General features: G+C 42.0%; 1 protein-coding gene across 1 annotated transcript in view; it reads right to left on the bottom strand.

The window, feature by feature from the left end:
- Nucleotides 1-211: 211 nt before the first annotated feature.
- MTMR9 (myotubularin related protein 9) overlaps nucleotides 212-16,445 on the bottom strand; it is a 632,238-nt gene continuing 616,004 nt past the window's right edge. The window contains exon 10 of the mRNA XM_069605728.1: nucleotides 212-3,293. Coding sequence (XP_069461829.1) covers nucleotides 3,130-3,293 — 164 coding nt within the window. The 3' untranslated portion in view covers nucleotides 212-3,129. The remainder of the gene's footprint in view (nucleotides 3,294-16,445) is intronic.

Raw genomic sequence — 16,445 nt, 5'->3', positions numbered from 1 at the left:
TGGTTTGTAGTGACATAAATTGTGAATCAATATGCTCTCAGTTGCCTGCTCATATATGTGAATTCTAGAGTATGGTAGAAACGTGTGATCCAAAGGCACTTGATAATTGGCCTGGCCATCCAGTGGTAGAATATGCACTTCCAAGTGTGTACTGGATTACCAACCTGCATCCACAAAGACCAGAGTCAAAAAATAACCATGACACTCTTGATTCAAATTGGAAAGCTTAAAGCCTTTTCCAATACAATATACCAACATCTTTATTTGGTTCAATTACAAATAACATCTACCTATATATATTACAATTGTTCGATTATTTAACTTAAGACTGACTGCATCCTGCAATGTCGTGACTGAGGAGTAGAAGTTCTGAGTAGCAGTGCCACATTAGTTCATGGAAACTATTTTGTACAGTACAAGATTAACAATGCTTAAAAACATAGCATTACAGTCTCACAATGAAAAATCATCCACCATACAGGTATTAGCTTTATAGGAACCTAGACATTACAGCACTTGTAGAGGTTCAAGCCACGCCAAAGCATGGGTATCGCAGCACAGTAGAGAGCAAGTGCAGGTGACACTGTCCAATAGACTTAATAGCAAAATAAAGAACACGGACCACTTATAAGGAAGCCAAGAAAGTCCCCTTGGGGTTGCACACAATTACATGCTTAATGGTTCAAGTTATGTTAGGCAAAAAGGAGGCAGGATGGTGAAGAGGCCAAAGCGTTAGGAAATGGAATTACATGAAACCTTTGTTTGGTATCAGGTGTCTGCAACCTTTGGCTCTCCAGATGGTTTGGGCTACCACTCCCAGCAGCCCTAGCCAGCATAGTCAATGGTGAAGGAAAGGAGAAACTCCATAATCGACAAGTCACATTAGTAGACAACAAAAGTGAGGTCCCACCAATGGAATGCACATTCAGGTACTGGCCCATTCATTTAATTAGCATACACCTCCCTAGGCCCTTAGCAGCTTCTGTTGGCCAGTTCAGTATGTTCTAGCTCATATGTAAGACTGGCAAAATAAATTCAAATCGCTACTGCAAGAAAACAAACAGCATCAACTTCAACATAGACCTTAAATCTACTTCCCATAATTTGGAAACCCCAGGAAATAGCTGGGCCTGTAACATGGCCAGTTCGAACATATTTGGGTACAAGTGCGTGATGGTGGCGTACGCAGATTTCTTTAAATCTTGTACATATTAAGGTGTAGCAATAGAAATTTCATGGTCATAGTGTGGCTATAGATATTTGGGGGAACAGAGATTTCAGTTATAACAAATGATATGTTGCTTCCACTCAATCAAAAAGGTAGGTGAGAGGGAGCCTCAGCAAGCATTGGCAGCACACCTGCAGCTGGACGTCCTTAACAAAGACAAACCACTCCAGAGTATCACACACACCACTGTAAATATTTTTCGCTTTACTCTCACAATCTTCAATGCCACTGGAAATACCGGACTGGAAAATAACTGCTGGTTAGAGCCGAGCTACTCCGTATACACCACTGTGATACTGTACAGTACCACCCATAGCATAAAGGCAAGTACCAAGTAAGCAAGAGTTGTGGTGGACTAGTTCCATTGTATTATTTTATTTAATTCAAGGAAAACCACAAGGAATATTGCTATGTGCGCAACGCACACAGTGCAAAGGATGCTAATGCATACATTGTCCAGGACATGCTGCCAAGATTGAAAAAGTAGCAGAGCAACACCCACTTTTGGCAATAGCCAAAAAAGTGATGTATGAGCAATGTAAACAGGTGGGAATAAAAAAACAAACGTCTACTTGGGGTTGGGGGGACTTACACATTACAGTACTCAGTGTAACCAAGAATAATCCTCATAACCTAACTTTGACCAACATTTTCCAATGAAAACATTCACAAAATACAACAAAAATAACTTTGCTCCGACACCATTTCCGATGTCTTTACCAGTAAATGCATACAGGTGCCAAGACTTTGGGTCATGTTACGGGTCGCTAATGCAGTGTTTTTGTCATTTCAGATCAACGGACCGAACAATAGTGGGCCAATGCAAATGAAATAGAATAAAATATTGGTTTTGTGATCTGTGTGCACAGTGTGTCTTCGTCAAAAAGCAGCAACAATTTATATCATTTTTTATTATTTCAGTAACGGAGCAGATGGCCACAAGACTTGGTCTAAAACTAAGACGTGTCAAGCCAGCGTGAAGTGGGGACCGGAAACCTCATGTTTCTTCTTCACTATTGTTGGTCACCCAACCTTAGGAGTCAATGGAGCACACAATTTCCGAGAGACATAGTCCGTGCCCACTTCACAAGGTTTGAAGAAATTAATAGACACTAGCTTACATCAACTGAATTGCGAACTGCACCGAGACAACATTGCTGGAGGATTACTAAAGCCATAACAGTTGTAAAACTCCATGCAGGCACTAGTCGTTCAGGGGAATAATACCGCCTAGGCGGGCATACAGTTTAATGGCACAGCAAGGACAAGCCATTGACACAGGATTCCTGTCTCGAAATTAAAAAGATTCTCCTGGGAAACCATGAACATTGTATCAGTCGAAGGAGCACACTAATTCAGCGTTACTGTAAACACACGTTACATGTTGAGTCAATTTCAAAGCGATGGTTGGACGTACATAAAATCCCCCGAAAAAGCCGTTTCACAACAGCTGCAGCATTCTGAATGGTAGTGGGTGACCTTTGGCAGGTGGGTGCAGGGGCCAAGGTGGCTTGAGTGATATCTTCTAACTCCACATTTTACATCCAATGTCAAAATGACAAACAGAAAGAACTTTAAGAAATAAAGAGGGATTTGTTGCCAAATTTAAGTGAAAAGACCTAAAACAGCAAAGCCACAAACTGGAACCAGAAACGTTGATACCTTTTTCTGCATGTTCGACAAGGAATAAATGATTCGATACAACAAACAAAACCATCACGAAAGCCGCTGGCCTCCAGTCCTCCTGCGGGTAGTACTCATTACTGCCGGAATCTTGGGAATGACCCAATAGTGCCGATGCTCCACGGCCTGCTTTTACTCACGGAGGGCATGCATTAGTAGTGGGATCGTTTTTAGTGTGAAAAAGAATGTAGTATACACGAGGAGCAGCAACTCGGCTGTCAGGGGCTCTCCTGCATACGGTCTTCGGTTTCTAGTTCGGCCAGTTGCCTTCGGAGTGTGTTGACCTTCACTTGAAGCTCCTTGTTGTGCTCAATGATGTGGATCATTTCTTCAAAGGCCTCATCTAAGTACCTGGAAGACCTATGCCAGCGAAGGAACACACCTGCAGAAGCAAGAGATGGAACGATCAGAATAATTAAGGAGCACACAAAGCTGTACAGAAAGGCAGTTAGTAGCATTTTGGCACTTCCCAACCAAAATTGTGTATCTTTTTTCCATTGATACGGCCCAAAAAGGTTGTCTTCCTTTGTAGCATCTTTAAGCTGATAATGGAGAAAACTTACAGCAAGGAAGGCACAATCAATACATCAGGACATGCAAATGCAGAGTTGCTTTGGAACTACATGACTTTTTGTAAAATCCTATACATGGCAACTGAATTTCATACAAGGATGAATGATGCAGAAAATAATTACAATTTAACTCCAATAATAAGTGGACTGTGAATTTCAACGATTGCGACGAGAACTTGTTAAAAAAAAACTGAATTTGGCAGAAGATTGATCAGCTATCCCCTCTAAAAGCGTTGTTGACCATATTGGTTTACAGTATAATCATCCGTTCGTTTGCTGCCCAAGTGCATGGCCCCAGGCGGGGCTATGATCTTACTAAAATATTGAACCCCAATATTACTGCCCACCGTACAGATTGCACTGTGATGGACTGGAGTTTTGGAAGGTCAACCATGCGGCTGCTTTGTAATGTGCATGTCGCATGGTGGTGGGTATCTTGAGCTAAGGCTCGGGGATTGCTGCCGCAGCATGGAATGAGAGAAAAGGTCCTCTGTCCGGAACAATCGCCCGCTCCGGATGATTCTCGCATAGGTTTAATTGGCACAAAATAAGCTTACACTAGCCGTACAGTGTCACTCTATGGTCAACAACAAGTGGCCACAACGAGATTAGTCCACAGATCTCCGATTCTACAGCTGCTGGTGAGGGCTGTGCCACGCATGTTGAGGCTGACCCAACAAGCAGCAGTGTCCTGGCTGGGTTATCAGAAATGCAGAGGCATATTAGAGAACATCCTGCCAGCGGTAAGCGAACATGCTCAGACCTGGAGTATGGAGCACACCCAAGCAGAAGTAATGCTAAGAAAATAACACGCCAGAGCATAGAGCGGGAGACGAAAAACGCTGCACACTGAGGACTACAGTTGGAATACAAAACTACAGCACAACCAGCTCCGAGTGTTGGCAGCACCAGTTTCATTGCAAGTTGCGGTCTGCAAAGGCTGGTAAATGCTGTCATACACAGAGGAAAATATTAAACACACTCATCCACCACCCTTTTCTCTGCCATCACCAGGAGAGCCTACAATTCCACAGGAAAACAAAGAACTTGCCCTAGTTGCATGTGCAGGCAAGTTGAGGTGCAAGTATAAAAAAATGAGCAGAAATGGGCCACATTGATCACATGTTTGAGGAGTGAAGGGCTAAAGCATACAAGCAACTCCCAGATCAAGGTGAAACAGGCACAAGACGGTGCAGGAGCAGCCAGTGCAGTGGCACATATCTGCAAATTAGCAGTAAAATTACTTGATGAACAGTTTTCCCATATGTCTAATGTGGTTTTAGAAAGCTACAAGCTACTCGCGAGACACCAGACCAGTGGAGAAACCATGGACAACTTTGTTACAGTTCTCAGAGCCCTCAAAGCAAGATTCAGTTTCACAGGAAAGGAGGACAAATATATTAGAGATCAAGTAACGATGGTGACCTCAAACATGAAAGTACAAGAAAGACTGCAGCTAGCAAAGAGCCCTACACACAACAAAGCCCTCACTTTAGCCCGGGGTGTGGAAATGTCCACCAAAACAGAAACAAATAACACAAAAGGATCTGAAAATAATGAAGGAGACGATTTAGTTTGATGTACTAGTTGCGGTAACAAATGAGGGTGGGTGAGCAGTCATCACAAAAACAAAGTGGATAGAAAAGTATGTTTTAGATGCGGAAATGAGAGGGACATTGCCAACTTAGTGCACAGCAGTAAAACAACAAAGGTGAAAAAAAAAAGGGAATTTTGCTAAAGTATGTAAAACTAGGGAAGAGGACACAAAGACAATTGTAGACTTAATGGAGGATGACTATTTATTTGTACATCTATAATAGCGCACATAGGGCATCTATGCTCCCAGAATGGAGATGGCAGCTAATTATTTTTTAATTTTTTTTTTATTTGTTCTTGATTCTATTGCATAATAACAGAAGCTTTACAAAAAAATGTATCATATTTATAACAATACGTCAATATTATGATACATCAATAAGCATAAAAATATTTCATCGATTGCAAGGGATTTGAACTTATAAAATTTGTCATCGCCATCATAATAGAAATTTCATCATATAACGTAGCATCTTTCAGAAATATACACAATAATTAGGGCTTCCTAATGACTCCTTGGAGCCATATCCCAAGCTAGATGAGATAAGGATGTAGTGCGTCAATACAAAAACATGCTACAGTCGTAATGAATATTAAATTGGCCAATTATTTTTTCAAATGCTGGCATATGTGACTAATTCTTTTTCTATGAATTTGCAAAAGCACACAAAAGCATATACTAATGGTTTATGTGTGCCTTGCATCATTCTGGACCATAAGAATTTTAAGCAGTCAGCATAATGAACATTCACAAATTCCATCAATAATTTTGTTCTTATGTTCTTAAAATGGGGACAGTATAAAATCAAATGTTTAAGTGTTTCAATTGATTCAGTGCATAGAGGAAAACGACATTGCTTGCTATCTGATAAGTTATTTTGGTCATTCCAGTTTGCAATCCTCTCTTTAGTGTAGTATAAGTTTAGTTTGTACCATAGCTATGCTGTTCTCGTGTGATTACAAGGGAACAGAATAATATGGTCAAATCATGGAGTGTGCTTCTTGGTGTACAGGTAATTTTCCTTATACAATTTATATTTACCAATTTGTTCAATGGTTATGCACCAGTCCATTTCAAATAGCTTTTTCTTAGCGTAAGCTGGTCTGTTATGCACATCGTCCACAGTGACATGTACCTCGTTCAATATTGCACATAGTTTAACATGGTATTGGGCAAATGATGCCGAAGACGTGGATTCTATAGTTTTTCTCATGTCAGTATATCAAGAGTTCGTTGGTGGAAAGTATATTTTTGCAAAGTTTGTGAGCAGTCTCCATTTCCAGCGGCTAGATAGTGCAACTAATCCCAACTCATGCCTTAACACAGCATTAGGCACTGACATTGGCAGAACCATGGCGCTTTTCAACAGTGTGCCTTGTAGTTGATCTAGAATTGGACCCATTTCACACAAACAAATATCCAACGAATATAAAATCACACTTTCAATTTTTAATGTTAAGAAATCTATAACAGGAGTTAGAGAAAATGTACAATATTTCAAGTATATCAATTTCAGTTGTGATAGAAGTGGTCTAGTCTTACGTTTTAGTAGGTCCGTCCACATTTTAATTGAATTTTGTTCTGATAAGTAGTAGCTCAAATAAATCGTGTGGTGATACGGGGGATAATTGTTTCCATAATTTGCCATTGGAATCTTCCACTTTTTTTCTTAGCACCAAATTTCATGACAGCCATTTTAGCAGGATTAGGGGCTAGGTTATGCGCGATGGCAAACTCTTCAAATAGCCATAGTTTGGATTGTAGACCCGCCGGGGTGGGGTCGAATATGATGATATCATCCGCAAAAGCAATCCATTTGAGTTCAATAGTGCCAATCTTCACGGAAAAAGGGGTTTTTCCTTCCCATGTTTTGTCAAGAACTGCAAGATACAAATTAAAATAGGTTGCAGCGAGGTTGCAGCCTTGTTTCAGACCTAATCCAGTGCTGATTGGCTTAATTGTTCTGCCCTGAGTTGTTATTTTGATTTTATATGAGGTGTTAGTATGTAGTACTATGAACCAGTATATTAAAGGCTTCGGGATTCTCATGTTGATCAGTTTCGTCCACAATAAGTTGCGCACTACATTGTCAAAAGCTGATGACATGTCGATTAGGGCAATGTAGACAGGGTTTGAGGTCTTTTTTTTTTTAACCTGCTATTGCATGCGCCATGATGGTTGCATTTAGCGTGCTGCTCATCCCTTTCTGAAACCCAGTTTGGTGTTTTGAATATAAAGCATTGCTTTCGATATGTTTTTCTAAGTCGTGAAGCAATAGAATTGCAAAGAGCTTCGCCTCGGTGTCAATTAAGGCGATGGGGCGATAATTCTCTGGAAGAGTGGTATCGCCTTTTTTAAATATGGGTATAATGTTAGAAGATAGCCAAGATGGAGGAATTAAGAATGTCCTGAAATGTGGTCTTTAAGAGCATGGCCCACAGGTCTGGGTCTGCCTTGTACAAGCATGGGGGAAAGCCATCTGGACCTGCTGATTTGGAGTAGTGAAGTTTAGAGATAGCCCACTTAATGTCTGCAGTTGTCCAATTCAGCCGAAGGATCTCGTAACATAGAAAAGTTGGTAGAACATTAGAGAATTTATCTGGAAGCTGATATTTCTTGGTAATGTAGTTGTACCATACAAATTCCGATATGCAGTTGGGCGTTGCTAACATCATTTGGTTGTGGTTTCTTTTAATTGTTCGCCATATTGTACGCGTGTCATGAGTAGTTATGGCTCTAATTAATTTACAATTAATTTCGTTGCATCTTGATATCCGTGCATATTTTAGGTTTTGTTTATATGTGGCCAAAATCCGATTTCGCTGTGTACGATACATCTCTCGTGAAAGCTTTATCTTTTTCAGCTGTCTTAGTGCCTTATTTTTTTCACGTTTCTGCACTTTGCAAACAGGGTCATATGAATGCAGATGGTTGAAGTTATGCTGTTTTTTTCTAAAATATACTAGTGCAGAGTGAATGAATTCAGAGTATAACTTCGCCATTTCGGATGTCGAGTTTCCATTTACAGTAGTCTGATTGGCAATGTACCACGACACATATTTGACAAATTGGCTGCATAAGTCTTGGCTATACCTGAGTGATATTTGTTATCAATCTATTTCTACCAGCGCTGTTGAATGGTCAACTTCAAGTAGTGAACAATTGAATTTCACATTGGTTGCGAGTTGTGCATGATCTCAATAGATTATTTGCTAAATTGTCACGGGTGATGTTATTAATAACAGGTTATGCGTGGCAAATATAAAGTCAATTGTCGATGACTTTGAGTCCCTTGACCATGTTGACCAATGATTATTTTGGTTAGCTGCAACGATGTCCAAGTCCCAATCTCTTAAAAAAGTTCTCCATTGTGTTCCTCTGACCTGAGACAGTGTATTTATTTTTGTCCCTCTCAACTCGTCATTCTTCCTGCAATCAGAGTTAAAATCTCTGCCTAATATAATTTCTGTGTCTGGGTATTCATTCTAGTAGTACTAGAAGTCACTGAAGCACAGCAGTACAGTGCACCCTGGGCAGAAATTAGAGTCAATGGCAGAGCAATGCGGATGCTAGTTGACTCTGGGGGTTAGGACGAAATTACCCAAGTAGAAAAGTCCTACCACCAAAAGTCTGACCCCCATTCATTTGCATATGTATATGTGGAGAGGGGTAAAGTTAATAAAAATGTATAGGTGTACAGTGGGGGGGGGGGGGTGAGGGGCTGTGGGGGGTTTCCGCCAGCATGTATATGAGAAAAAATGGAAAAAAGAAAAAAAAGAAAAAACTGACTTTTGGTGGTCGGACTTTTCAACTTAGTAATTTCATGCAGATCCGACTCTGGTTCACCATATGCTATCATTTCAGTTAGAGTTTTACAAGAAGGTTTTGGAAAATAAACACCAAGATCAAAGAATTGAGATATTGAACCTTCAGCAAATTGGGTTGTCCAATCAGGGTGACATGGTACTTTGAAGGTGAAATTTAATTCAAGAATTGGACAATCCACAAGGTATATCTAACAGGCAAAGGGGGAAGCTTGCTGGGAAGGCATCACCAAGGAGCTTTAAATATACAAATAAGACCAGGCGCAGATGAATAAGTACTAGCTCGACTAGTCTAAAGATAGTGCCTGGAGAAGTGGTTAAGCAGTTTCCTGAAGTATTTGTAGCACATATTGGGGAATTGAAAGGTTTAAGGCAAAATTATACTAAAGAGGAGACCAAAATCTGTGGTTCAGAAGGTGAGGTCAATACCTGCAATGGTTAGGGAGGAGATCCAAAAATATTTGAAAGAAATTGTGTGATGAAAAGGTGAAAGAACCTATTGAATATAGCGATTGGTTATCCCACATCATGGCAACAATGAGACCACATGAACACAATCAAATCTTTACAGACTTAAGAGACCTTCAGAGAGCTATGTGGGTAGACAGGCTTCCACTACCTAATATATATGAACTGTTAGCATTGATGGGGGAAGGCTAGCTGGTTCTCAACTGAATATCACCAGGTTCCGCTACTGCACCCAGAGTCAAGACCACCAACATCCTGTGTAACCCCAATGGGGCCTGGCTGATCTATGAAGATGAAATTTGGGTTGGCATCAGCACCAGTGGTATTTCAGAGGCTCAGGGAAAACTCATTTGGGGGAATATAAGGCACAATTTGATTTCACAATGACATTCTCATACATGAAATGCCATACCATATCATGCCAAGTCAGAAGAGGAACATTAGGAATGGTTTGCTAGAGCAATGGGAAAACAAGTTCAAGTTGGAATGACCCCGAAAGGTGTCAGATAAAAGTGCATGAGGTATGTTATTTAGGTCACTGTATTGGAGCTGAAGGATTGAAGCCCAAGCCAGAGGTGGTTAAGGCCAAGGAGCCAGAAACCTAATAACTAAAATCTTTCTTGGGGCTAGTAGAGGTTTGTACTAAGTTTGTGGAACAATTTGCAGAGAAAACAAATGCTCTAAGAGAACTGTTGAAGAAAGCAGTGAGAGCCGCATGAACTGGAGAGCGTACTAAGAGTTTGAGGGGCAAAATCATGACGTATCACATGCACTTTAATTGCAAAGACTTTGACTGAGTGTGAGAACATGCTTAAGGGATGCCTCAGCGAACGGCATTAGAGCTGTGCTAAGCAAAAGGCAGAATGACGTGGAGGTACTGATTATGTATGCATCCAGATTGACACTGCAAGACTATAGCAGTTACATAGCATGAAGCACTGGCATGTCATTGGTTCTGCCGCTATTACAGGAATTATATTTGGAGATAACTGTTCACACTTACATCAGATCATGAGCCGTTGGTACAGTTATTAACTACTGCAGGTTCTGGTAGAATCTACCCATGCATTGCCAGGTGGCAAGCAAATTTACAGGAATACAATGAGTTGGAATTTTTACTGGGTAAGAGGAATACACACAGCAGCAGCATATCTATCACCAGACAGACATTTAAGGAATTAGCAACACAAGGCTTTGATAAGGAGGTGTGGGCAGCTCCGGTAAAGGAGGAAAAACATTCAGTGGTGGACAAGGGAGAATGCCAACCTCTCCCCTACAGGAAGATTTAATTTTTGAGGGTCAGCAGGTACATTTGTGAAGGCTAGCCACTACAGCCTGAATGTAACAAGACCTATGTTGTGAAAAAAAGAGGAGTTGACAGAATGTGATCTGGAAGTGATGAGGGGTAACCGAATAGTTCCTCCAAGAGGGATCAGGTTGAAGTTAATTACATTGGCTGCAGGTTCCCAGCAAACAAGTGGTAAAAGATAGCGCTCGACATAATGCGACCAAGGGATATTCTAGGGGCAGACAGGAGATGAGATTTGCAATTGTATTAGTTGACCAAGGCTAAATGGTTTGAAGTGGAGATGTGCCAAAGGTCACAGAAAAGATGGTATATGTTAGGGAGAATTCTCTGTTTAGGCTGAATTTCCTAACCTAGTGAGTCCCCCAGCAGCTTTGCTGGATTTTTGGGGTTTATTTTTTTTCTCCTGCCAAGAGTGAGACTCTTTTACCCTCACTCTTGGGCATGACTTGAGTGTTTCTGTGACTTGCTACGTGCTTATGGGCTATGGGGTATTTTTTCCCCATAGGCTATCATTGGTTTTTGAATGTGTGTTACACAGCACCCTCAGTGCAGTAACACAGGGGTGTCATAGAGACCCCCAAACATAGACTCCACACCCTGGGACTGACTACTGTCTCCCTGGGTCTGTAAAGTCACCATTGACTTTACTAGTCTTAACTTAGGAACTTAACCAGTACAAACCATCATACTGTGGAAGTACTGGTAGGGGCAATTAGATTGCCCCTGGGTTTGTTGTCGAGGGGGTACTGTCCCGTCCCCCCTCGCCGAGTTTCTGGCTGGTGGCAGTGGATACCACGGAAATATTCCACCAGAATATTTCCCAATGGGATTTCCCATTGATTTTAATGCACCACTTTTTGGTGCAATGTTAAAGATACCGCCGGTTTATTTATTTAATATAAATTCACCGGTTGGGATTTTTTGCCAGAACTCGCACCCAAAATGGCGTCTAGGTTCACTTCAGTAACCCTGAACCCGAGTCGAGCCTTTGTTCCACTTTTGGCGGGCTTCTGCACAGAAGCCCTCCAAAGTGGTGCCATTCTGTCTGGGTACCACAGGGGGTGTGGGAGGGGGTTTAGGCACCCTGGACTGAGTTGCCTTGCCAACTCATGTCGCACTCTGGTGTGATTGGCCCAAGTGGTGAGCCACCCCGCTCACCACTTAGCATGTTTGAGTGACAGCTAGGCTGTATGAATGGGGGTTTGCTGCATAAAAGCAGGGTTTTTGGGACTGGTTCTTCAGAAGTCGCCACAGGACCTAAGAAGCCGAAGAGGGAGAAGCCGAGCCGACCTGCCAAGACGACACCACCGGTGGAGCCCTGCAGAACCGTCTCACCACTTTTTCCCGACGACAGAGGAGATCTCCCGCCGGAGATTCTTCTTCCCTTGACTGGTGGGGACAACCAGTTTCTGCCTTCTTTTCGCCGCCCTGAAGCATCTCGTGGCCGCCTTGCCTGTGCCAAGCACCCCGGCAACCGGGATACCACTTTTTACCTCAACCGCGAAAGAGGGGTAACATCCTTTTAACCGGAAAAACTCCACGGCTGGTTTCTTCCCTGGTAGTGCAACGACCTTCAGCTTTCCTCCACGACGAGATCTTCTCCTCTGGACGACGCCGCGACTTGCACCCACTACCAGAACAACTGCCCCCGCGGGAGGATCCTTTCCATTTTTAAAAGGTACTGTGTTCCGCCCGGCTTCCCTTGCCACCGATTGTACGGGGTAGATTTAGCCATCGGCTCTCGACCCTGGGTAAGCCTGGGACACCCTAACTAAACTTTTCTTAACTGGGAAAAACCTTTTCTACTCACCTGTAAAGACTTGTGACATTGTGTGATCTTGGGCATCTTTTTGCCTGGCTTTCCCTAGAGTGGGCCTGGCAACCGAACTTCCTTGCTCCTCAATAGACTGCCTTTCTACACTCACTGTGAATCTCTGAAAAGTGTTTTGCCTTGCTGTTTTCACTTCTTTTGCCTTTTCCCTCCCTTTTAACTAACTTGTTGGAGTGCCATCTAACGTTAAGCGCTCACCTCTGTTTGGAAATAAGTGGTGTTAACTTAGACTTGTCCAACAAATAACTAGGGATGTACATATGAGTAATAGTGACTGTGTTTTGACTTACTTACCTTTTCTGTGCTAGTGTAATTTATGAGTGTGTCTTTTAAATAAATAATTATATACTTTTACACCTAGCTCTGGTCAGTGTTTGCTTGTACTATTGTGCCTCTGTACCCATTATGTATGCTCTGTATACTGCCTAACTCTTCTTGAGGGAAGTCTGACTGCTCAGCCACAGCTACCAGGTAAACCTGGGTGGTACAGGCTGTTACCAAGTGAGTTTACTGCCAAACACCTGTAGTCTTAAATCTTTTGCAGTGGTCCCAGAGGGAACTGCACAGGTTTTTGTCTAACAGTATATCAGTTTCTACAAGTAATATTCGACATGGAAGGTGTGATTGATGATTGTGGGTGATAATGGTGTACATCTTGCCTCTTACAGGATGATGTTTTCAGCAGCTATCGGACTATGGTGTGAGTACTATGACCACAGCATTGTACAATCCCAAAAGCAACAACCTTGTAGAAAGGGTAAATGGCATGATGTTGGCACACAGGCACACACCAAATGTGCCGACAGATATAGCACCATTTGTCATGATGCGATAAAGAAAATTTCAAAACCAGTTGAGCCCGGCGTGATTGGTGGCCGGCCAACCATGCTATGTAAAGCTAGAGAAGGCGGCAGAGAAAATCAGCAACTGCCAGCTAAAAAACAGCTGAACTATGGTGCAGAGGAAAGTGGGATACATTTGATTTAGGAAGCAGATTATGTGCGGGTAAGAGACCCGAGACAAAAGGCCAAAGAACCTCTAGATAATTGTACCCCATGAAAGTAGTTAAGATGGGTCGAGGATGGATACAGTTGAAAAATGGTAATGATGGACTTGGGATAGAATGGTTTGTCTCAGTGATGTTTTGTAGAAGTTAGTGCGGAGTAACGTGAAGGAAGATACATGTATGTGGATGAGCCAGCATTAAGTGTGAGGATGGAGCAAGTTGTAGTTCCGGAGCAAGAGAGACCTAGGGAGCGTGCAGGAAGTATGGATGATGCCAGGGAGCGCAAGCATGACAACAGTGAAGTACAGCATCCAGTGCAAGAGCCCAAGTTTCCTCGACATCCATGAGAGTATATATTAAGTTCAATAGTACTATCTAGAACGTTCAGAGAAAGCTGGGGTGTATGGCTGCAAGAAAAGAAAAAAAGTTCTGCTACAAGGATGTAGTGTTATAGAATTTAGAGTACTGAAATGCTGCATTAATGTTATGTGCATGCTGTCGGGTCCACACTTGTGGGTATGGTGTTAAATAAAATGGTTAATGATTATTAATTATTACTATTGTCGTCGCTCCATAGCAAGTGTTATTTTTTGTGTAATATAATTTAAGTAATTTGCTGCTTGATTGAATTGTTTTGTAATGTGCAAGTTGCGCGGCATGGAATGGCAGAAGACGACGGTTGAGGAGAAAACGCGTATATGGGATTCTCTGCGTCTCTGGATGGTTCTTCAATACGTTTTATTGCAATAAAAGAAGATTACAGTAACTGTACTGCCTCAGCCTGCCACTTCCAAAATGCTGCAATTAGTTTTGATGCCAAAAAAGGCAACTGACCTAGCCAGAGAGGATGCCTGGTTTATACTGAGGACTTTGCACTGAGCTGGTGTTCTACTTTCAAGATGTTCATCTTGGAAAAGGCTAAGGTTTTAAGTCATTATTCCAAGGATAGCAAACTAGGATTTTCCCTGAACACCACTATGTCACTGTTCGCCTCTAGGATCATGCATAATGTTACTTCTTTCAACTGGGTCAGGTACTCAAGATACAGATGGTATAAAAGTCCATCTAGAAAGTGCAGTCTGCTTTTTTCGTCTCCTGCAACACACGGTTGCCTACTTTGCCTCAAGCAGAGTATTTGCTCTTACTAAGGATTACTCTCCTCCCTTTTCAAAATTCCTTTACATATGCAGCAAAAACACAGCGACTGTAAGGATATTCAATGCACTTACAGAGTAGGTAGCAACTGTGTGCCTCCCATGGCAAACTATTTCAAAACCTCTAGTAGTGCCCCCTACGATGACGACCAATCATGACCGACTGACTGGTCGATGGTCCTCAGATCCACAGGTCTACATCTTAAACATGTGATTTAAGTCCTCTGGCCAGTACACATCTTGTACATCACTTCCTCCAGTGATTACAATCTTTGGATGCCTGTTCAATTACAGAATGTACTAAAGAAATCAGAGGTGCTTCAATGGTTTGACCAAGTTCAACTGGAGATCTGCACAATATAGATTTAGGAATCGGACCCTGTAAGCCTCCTTCCCCTCTGCCCCGTACCAATATGCCTAAACGAAAATGATGCTTCTCCACAGTCTTGCGTTAGATGCAAACTATGCTGACCATGCATGAGGTTTAGCCAACATTGAAAAAAATATCACATTTCAGAACTAAAATGGCCTAAAATGAAAACACAATGTTTCATTGGCATATGCTATAGTATTGCACGAAATATGATTCAAAGGTGCAAATGGTTTGGGATTGGTCGTTTATGTGCTCTCAGGGGCCAGTGACCTTGCAGTGATGTCTTTCTCACAATCTATTGTAATTGTTCTTGTGTCTGTGTTTGTATAAGCTTTATTCGAATAGTATAATACAATTTATTTAAGTACACAGAAATACAATCATAAAAAATGCTGTAAAAGAATCAGTCAAGTTCGACGCGAGACATGAAGGTATTAGCAGCAGACAAGTGTCCAGGGTTCATTACAGGTTATTAAAAGATAAAAGGCATCTTTGCATTTCCTGACGTTAAAATATTTCAACATCGGTACCAAAAGGAAGGCCTGTAGCTGGGCATATTGAGGACATAAAAAACAAAATGTATACTCGTTTCCTCCTTTTCTGGGTAAAAGAGACAGCAGAGTCCCTGTTCTTTCAAGTGGCTCCCCAAGCATTCAAGGGAAGTAAATTCAAACGTAGCCTCGCCATACCCCTTCGTTCGTACTTATGCATAAAACAACCATAATACGGCTGAATACTCCCAGTTGCAATGACTAGGTAATCCACAATCTTCAATGTTAGGGCAGCGTCCAACTCCCCAAACCTTCACACAGTGGCAAGTCATTTGAAGTTCGGCGTTTGATCTCAGTTTTGGAATATCCAAAATTACGAAGCCATAAAGAAGTGGCTTGGTCCGTGGCTAAAGATTTTAGAACTTGGGTCCACCTTTCTGATTGAGGGGCAGGAGGTAAGAGATTTTAGAGTACCGCTTTGGCATTGGAGCGTGTGCTCTGTACCATGACCGGGTAAGGGGCGAAATGCCCAATTCATTATAGAGTTTATATGCCAGGGCACCGTTTGGCAGGCTCAGTAACCCATGAAAGAAATGGTTTCAGTTGTCTGTAGTTCAGAAGGGTCTACAAAACCTCAGAGCACTGTGCCATGTATCCCTATTGTCTTGACTCTCGCCTCATAGCTGTTCATGAGCATCTGACGTTTAAAAGCTATGCCAAATGTATTAACAGCGCCCACGTTTTGAACCATCTCTCTGGCGATTGTACTTCACTCCCAGACAGAAGAACGAACCTTTATCAGATACCTTTTCACTTGACCCGATGGTGTAAATGAAGCACCTTTTGGAGGTGGTCTCAGGGCTAAACCTAGCAATCACAGATATAGTGCTATTCACTTTTAAATCCAGG

Source organism: Ambystoma mexicanum, chromosome 4p (assembly GCF_040938575.1).
Source record: "Ambystoma mexicanum isolate Mex_15411 chromosome 4p, UKY_AmexF1_1, whole genome shotgun sequence".
Taxonomy (NCBI): Eukaryota; Metazoa; Chordata; class Amphibia; order Caudata; family Ambystomatidae; genus Ambystoma; species Ambystoma mexicanum.
This window is presented reverse-complemented; position numbering and strand designations above follow the sequence as displayed.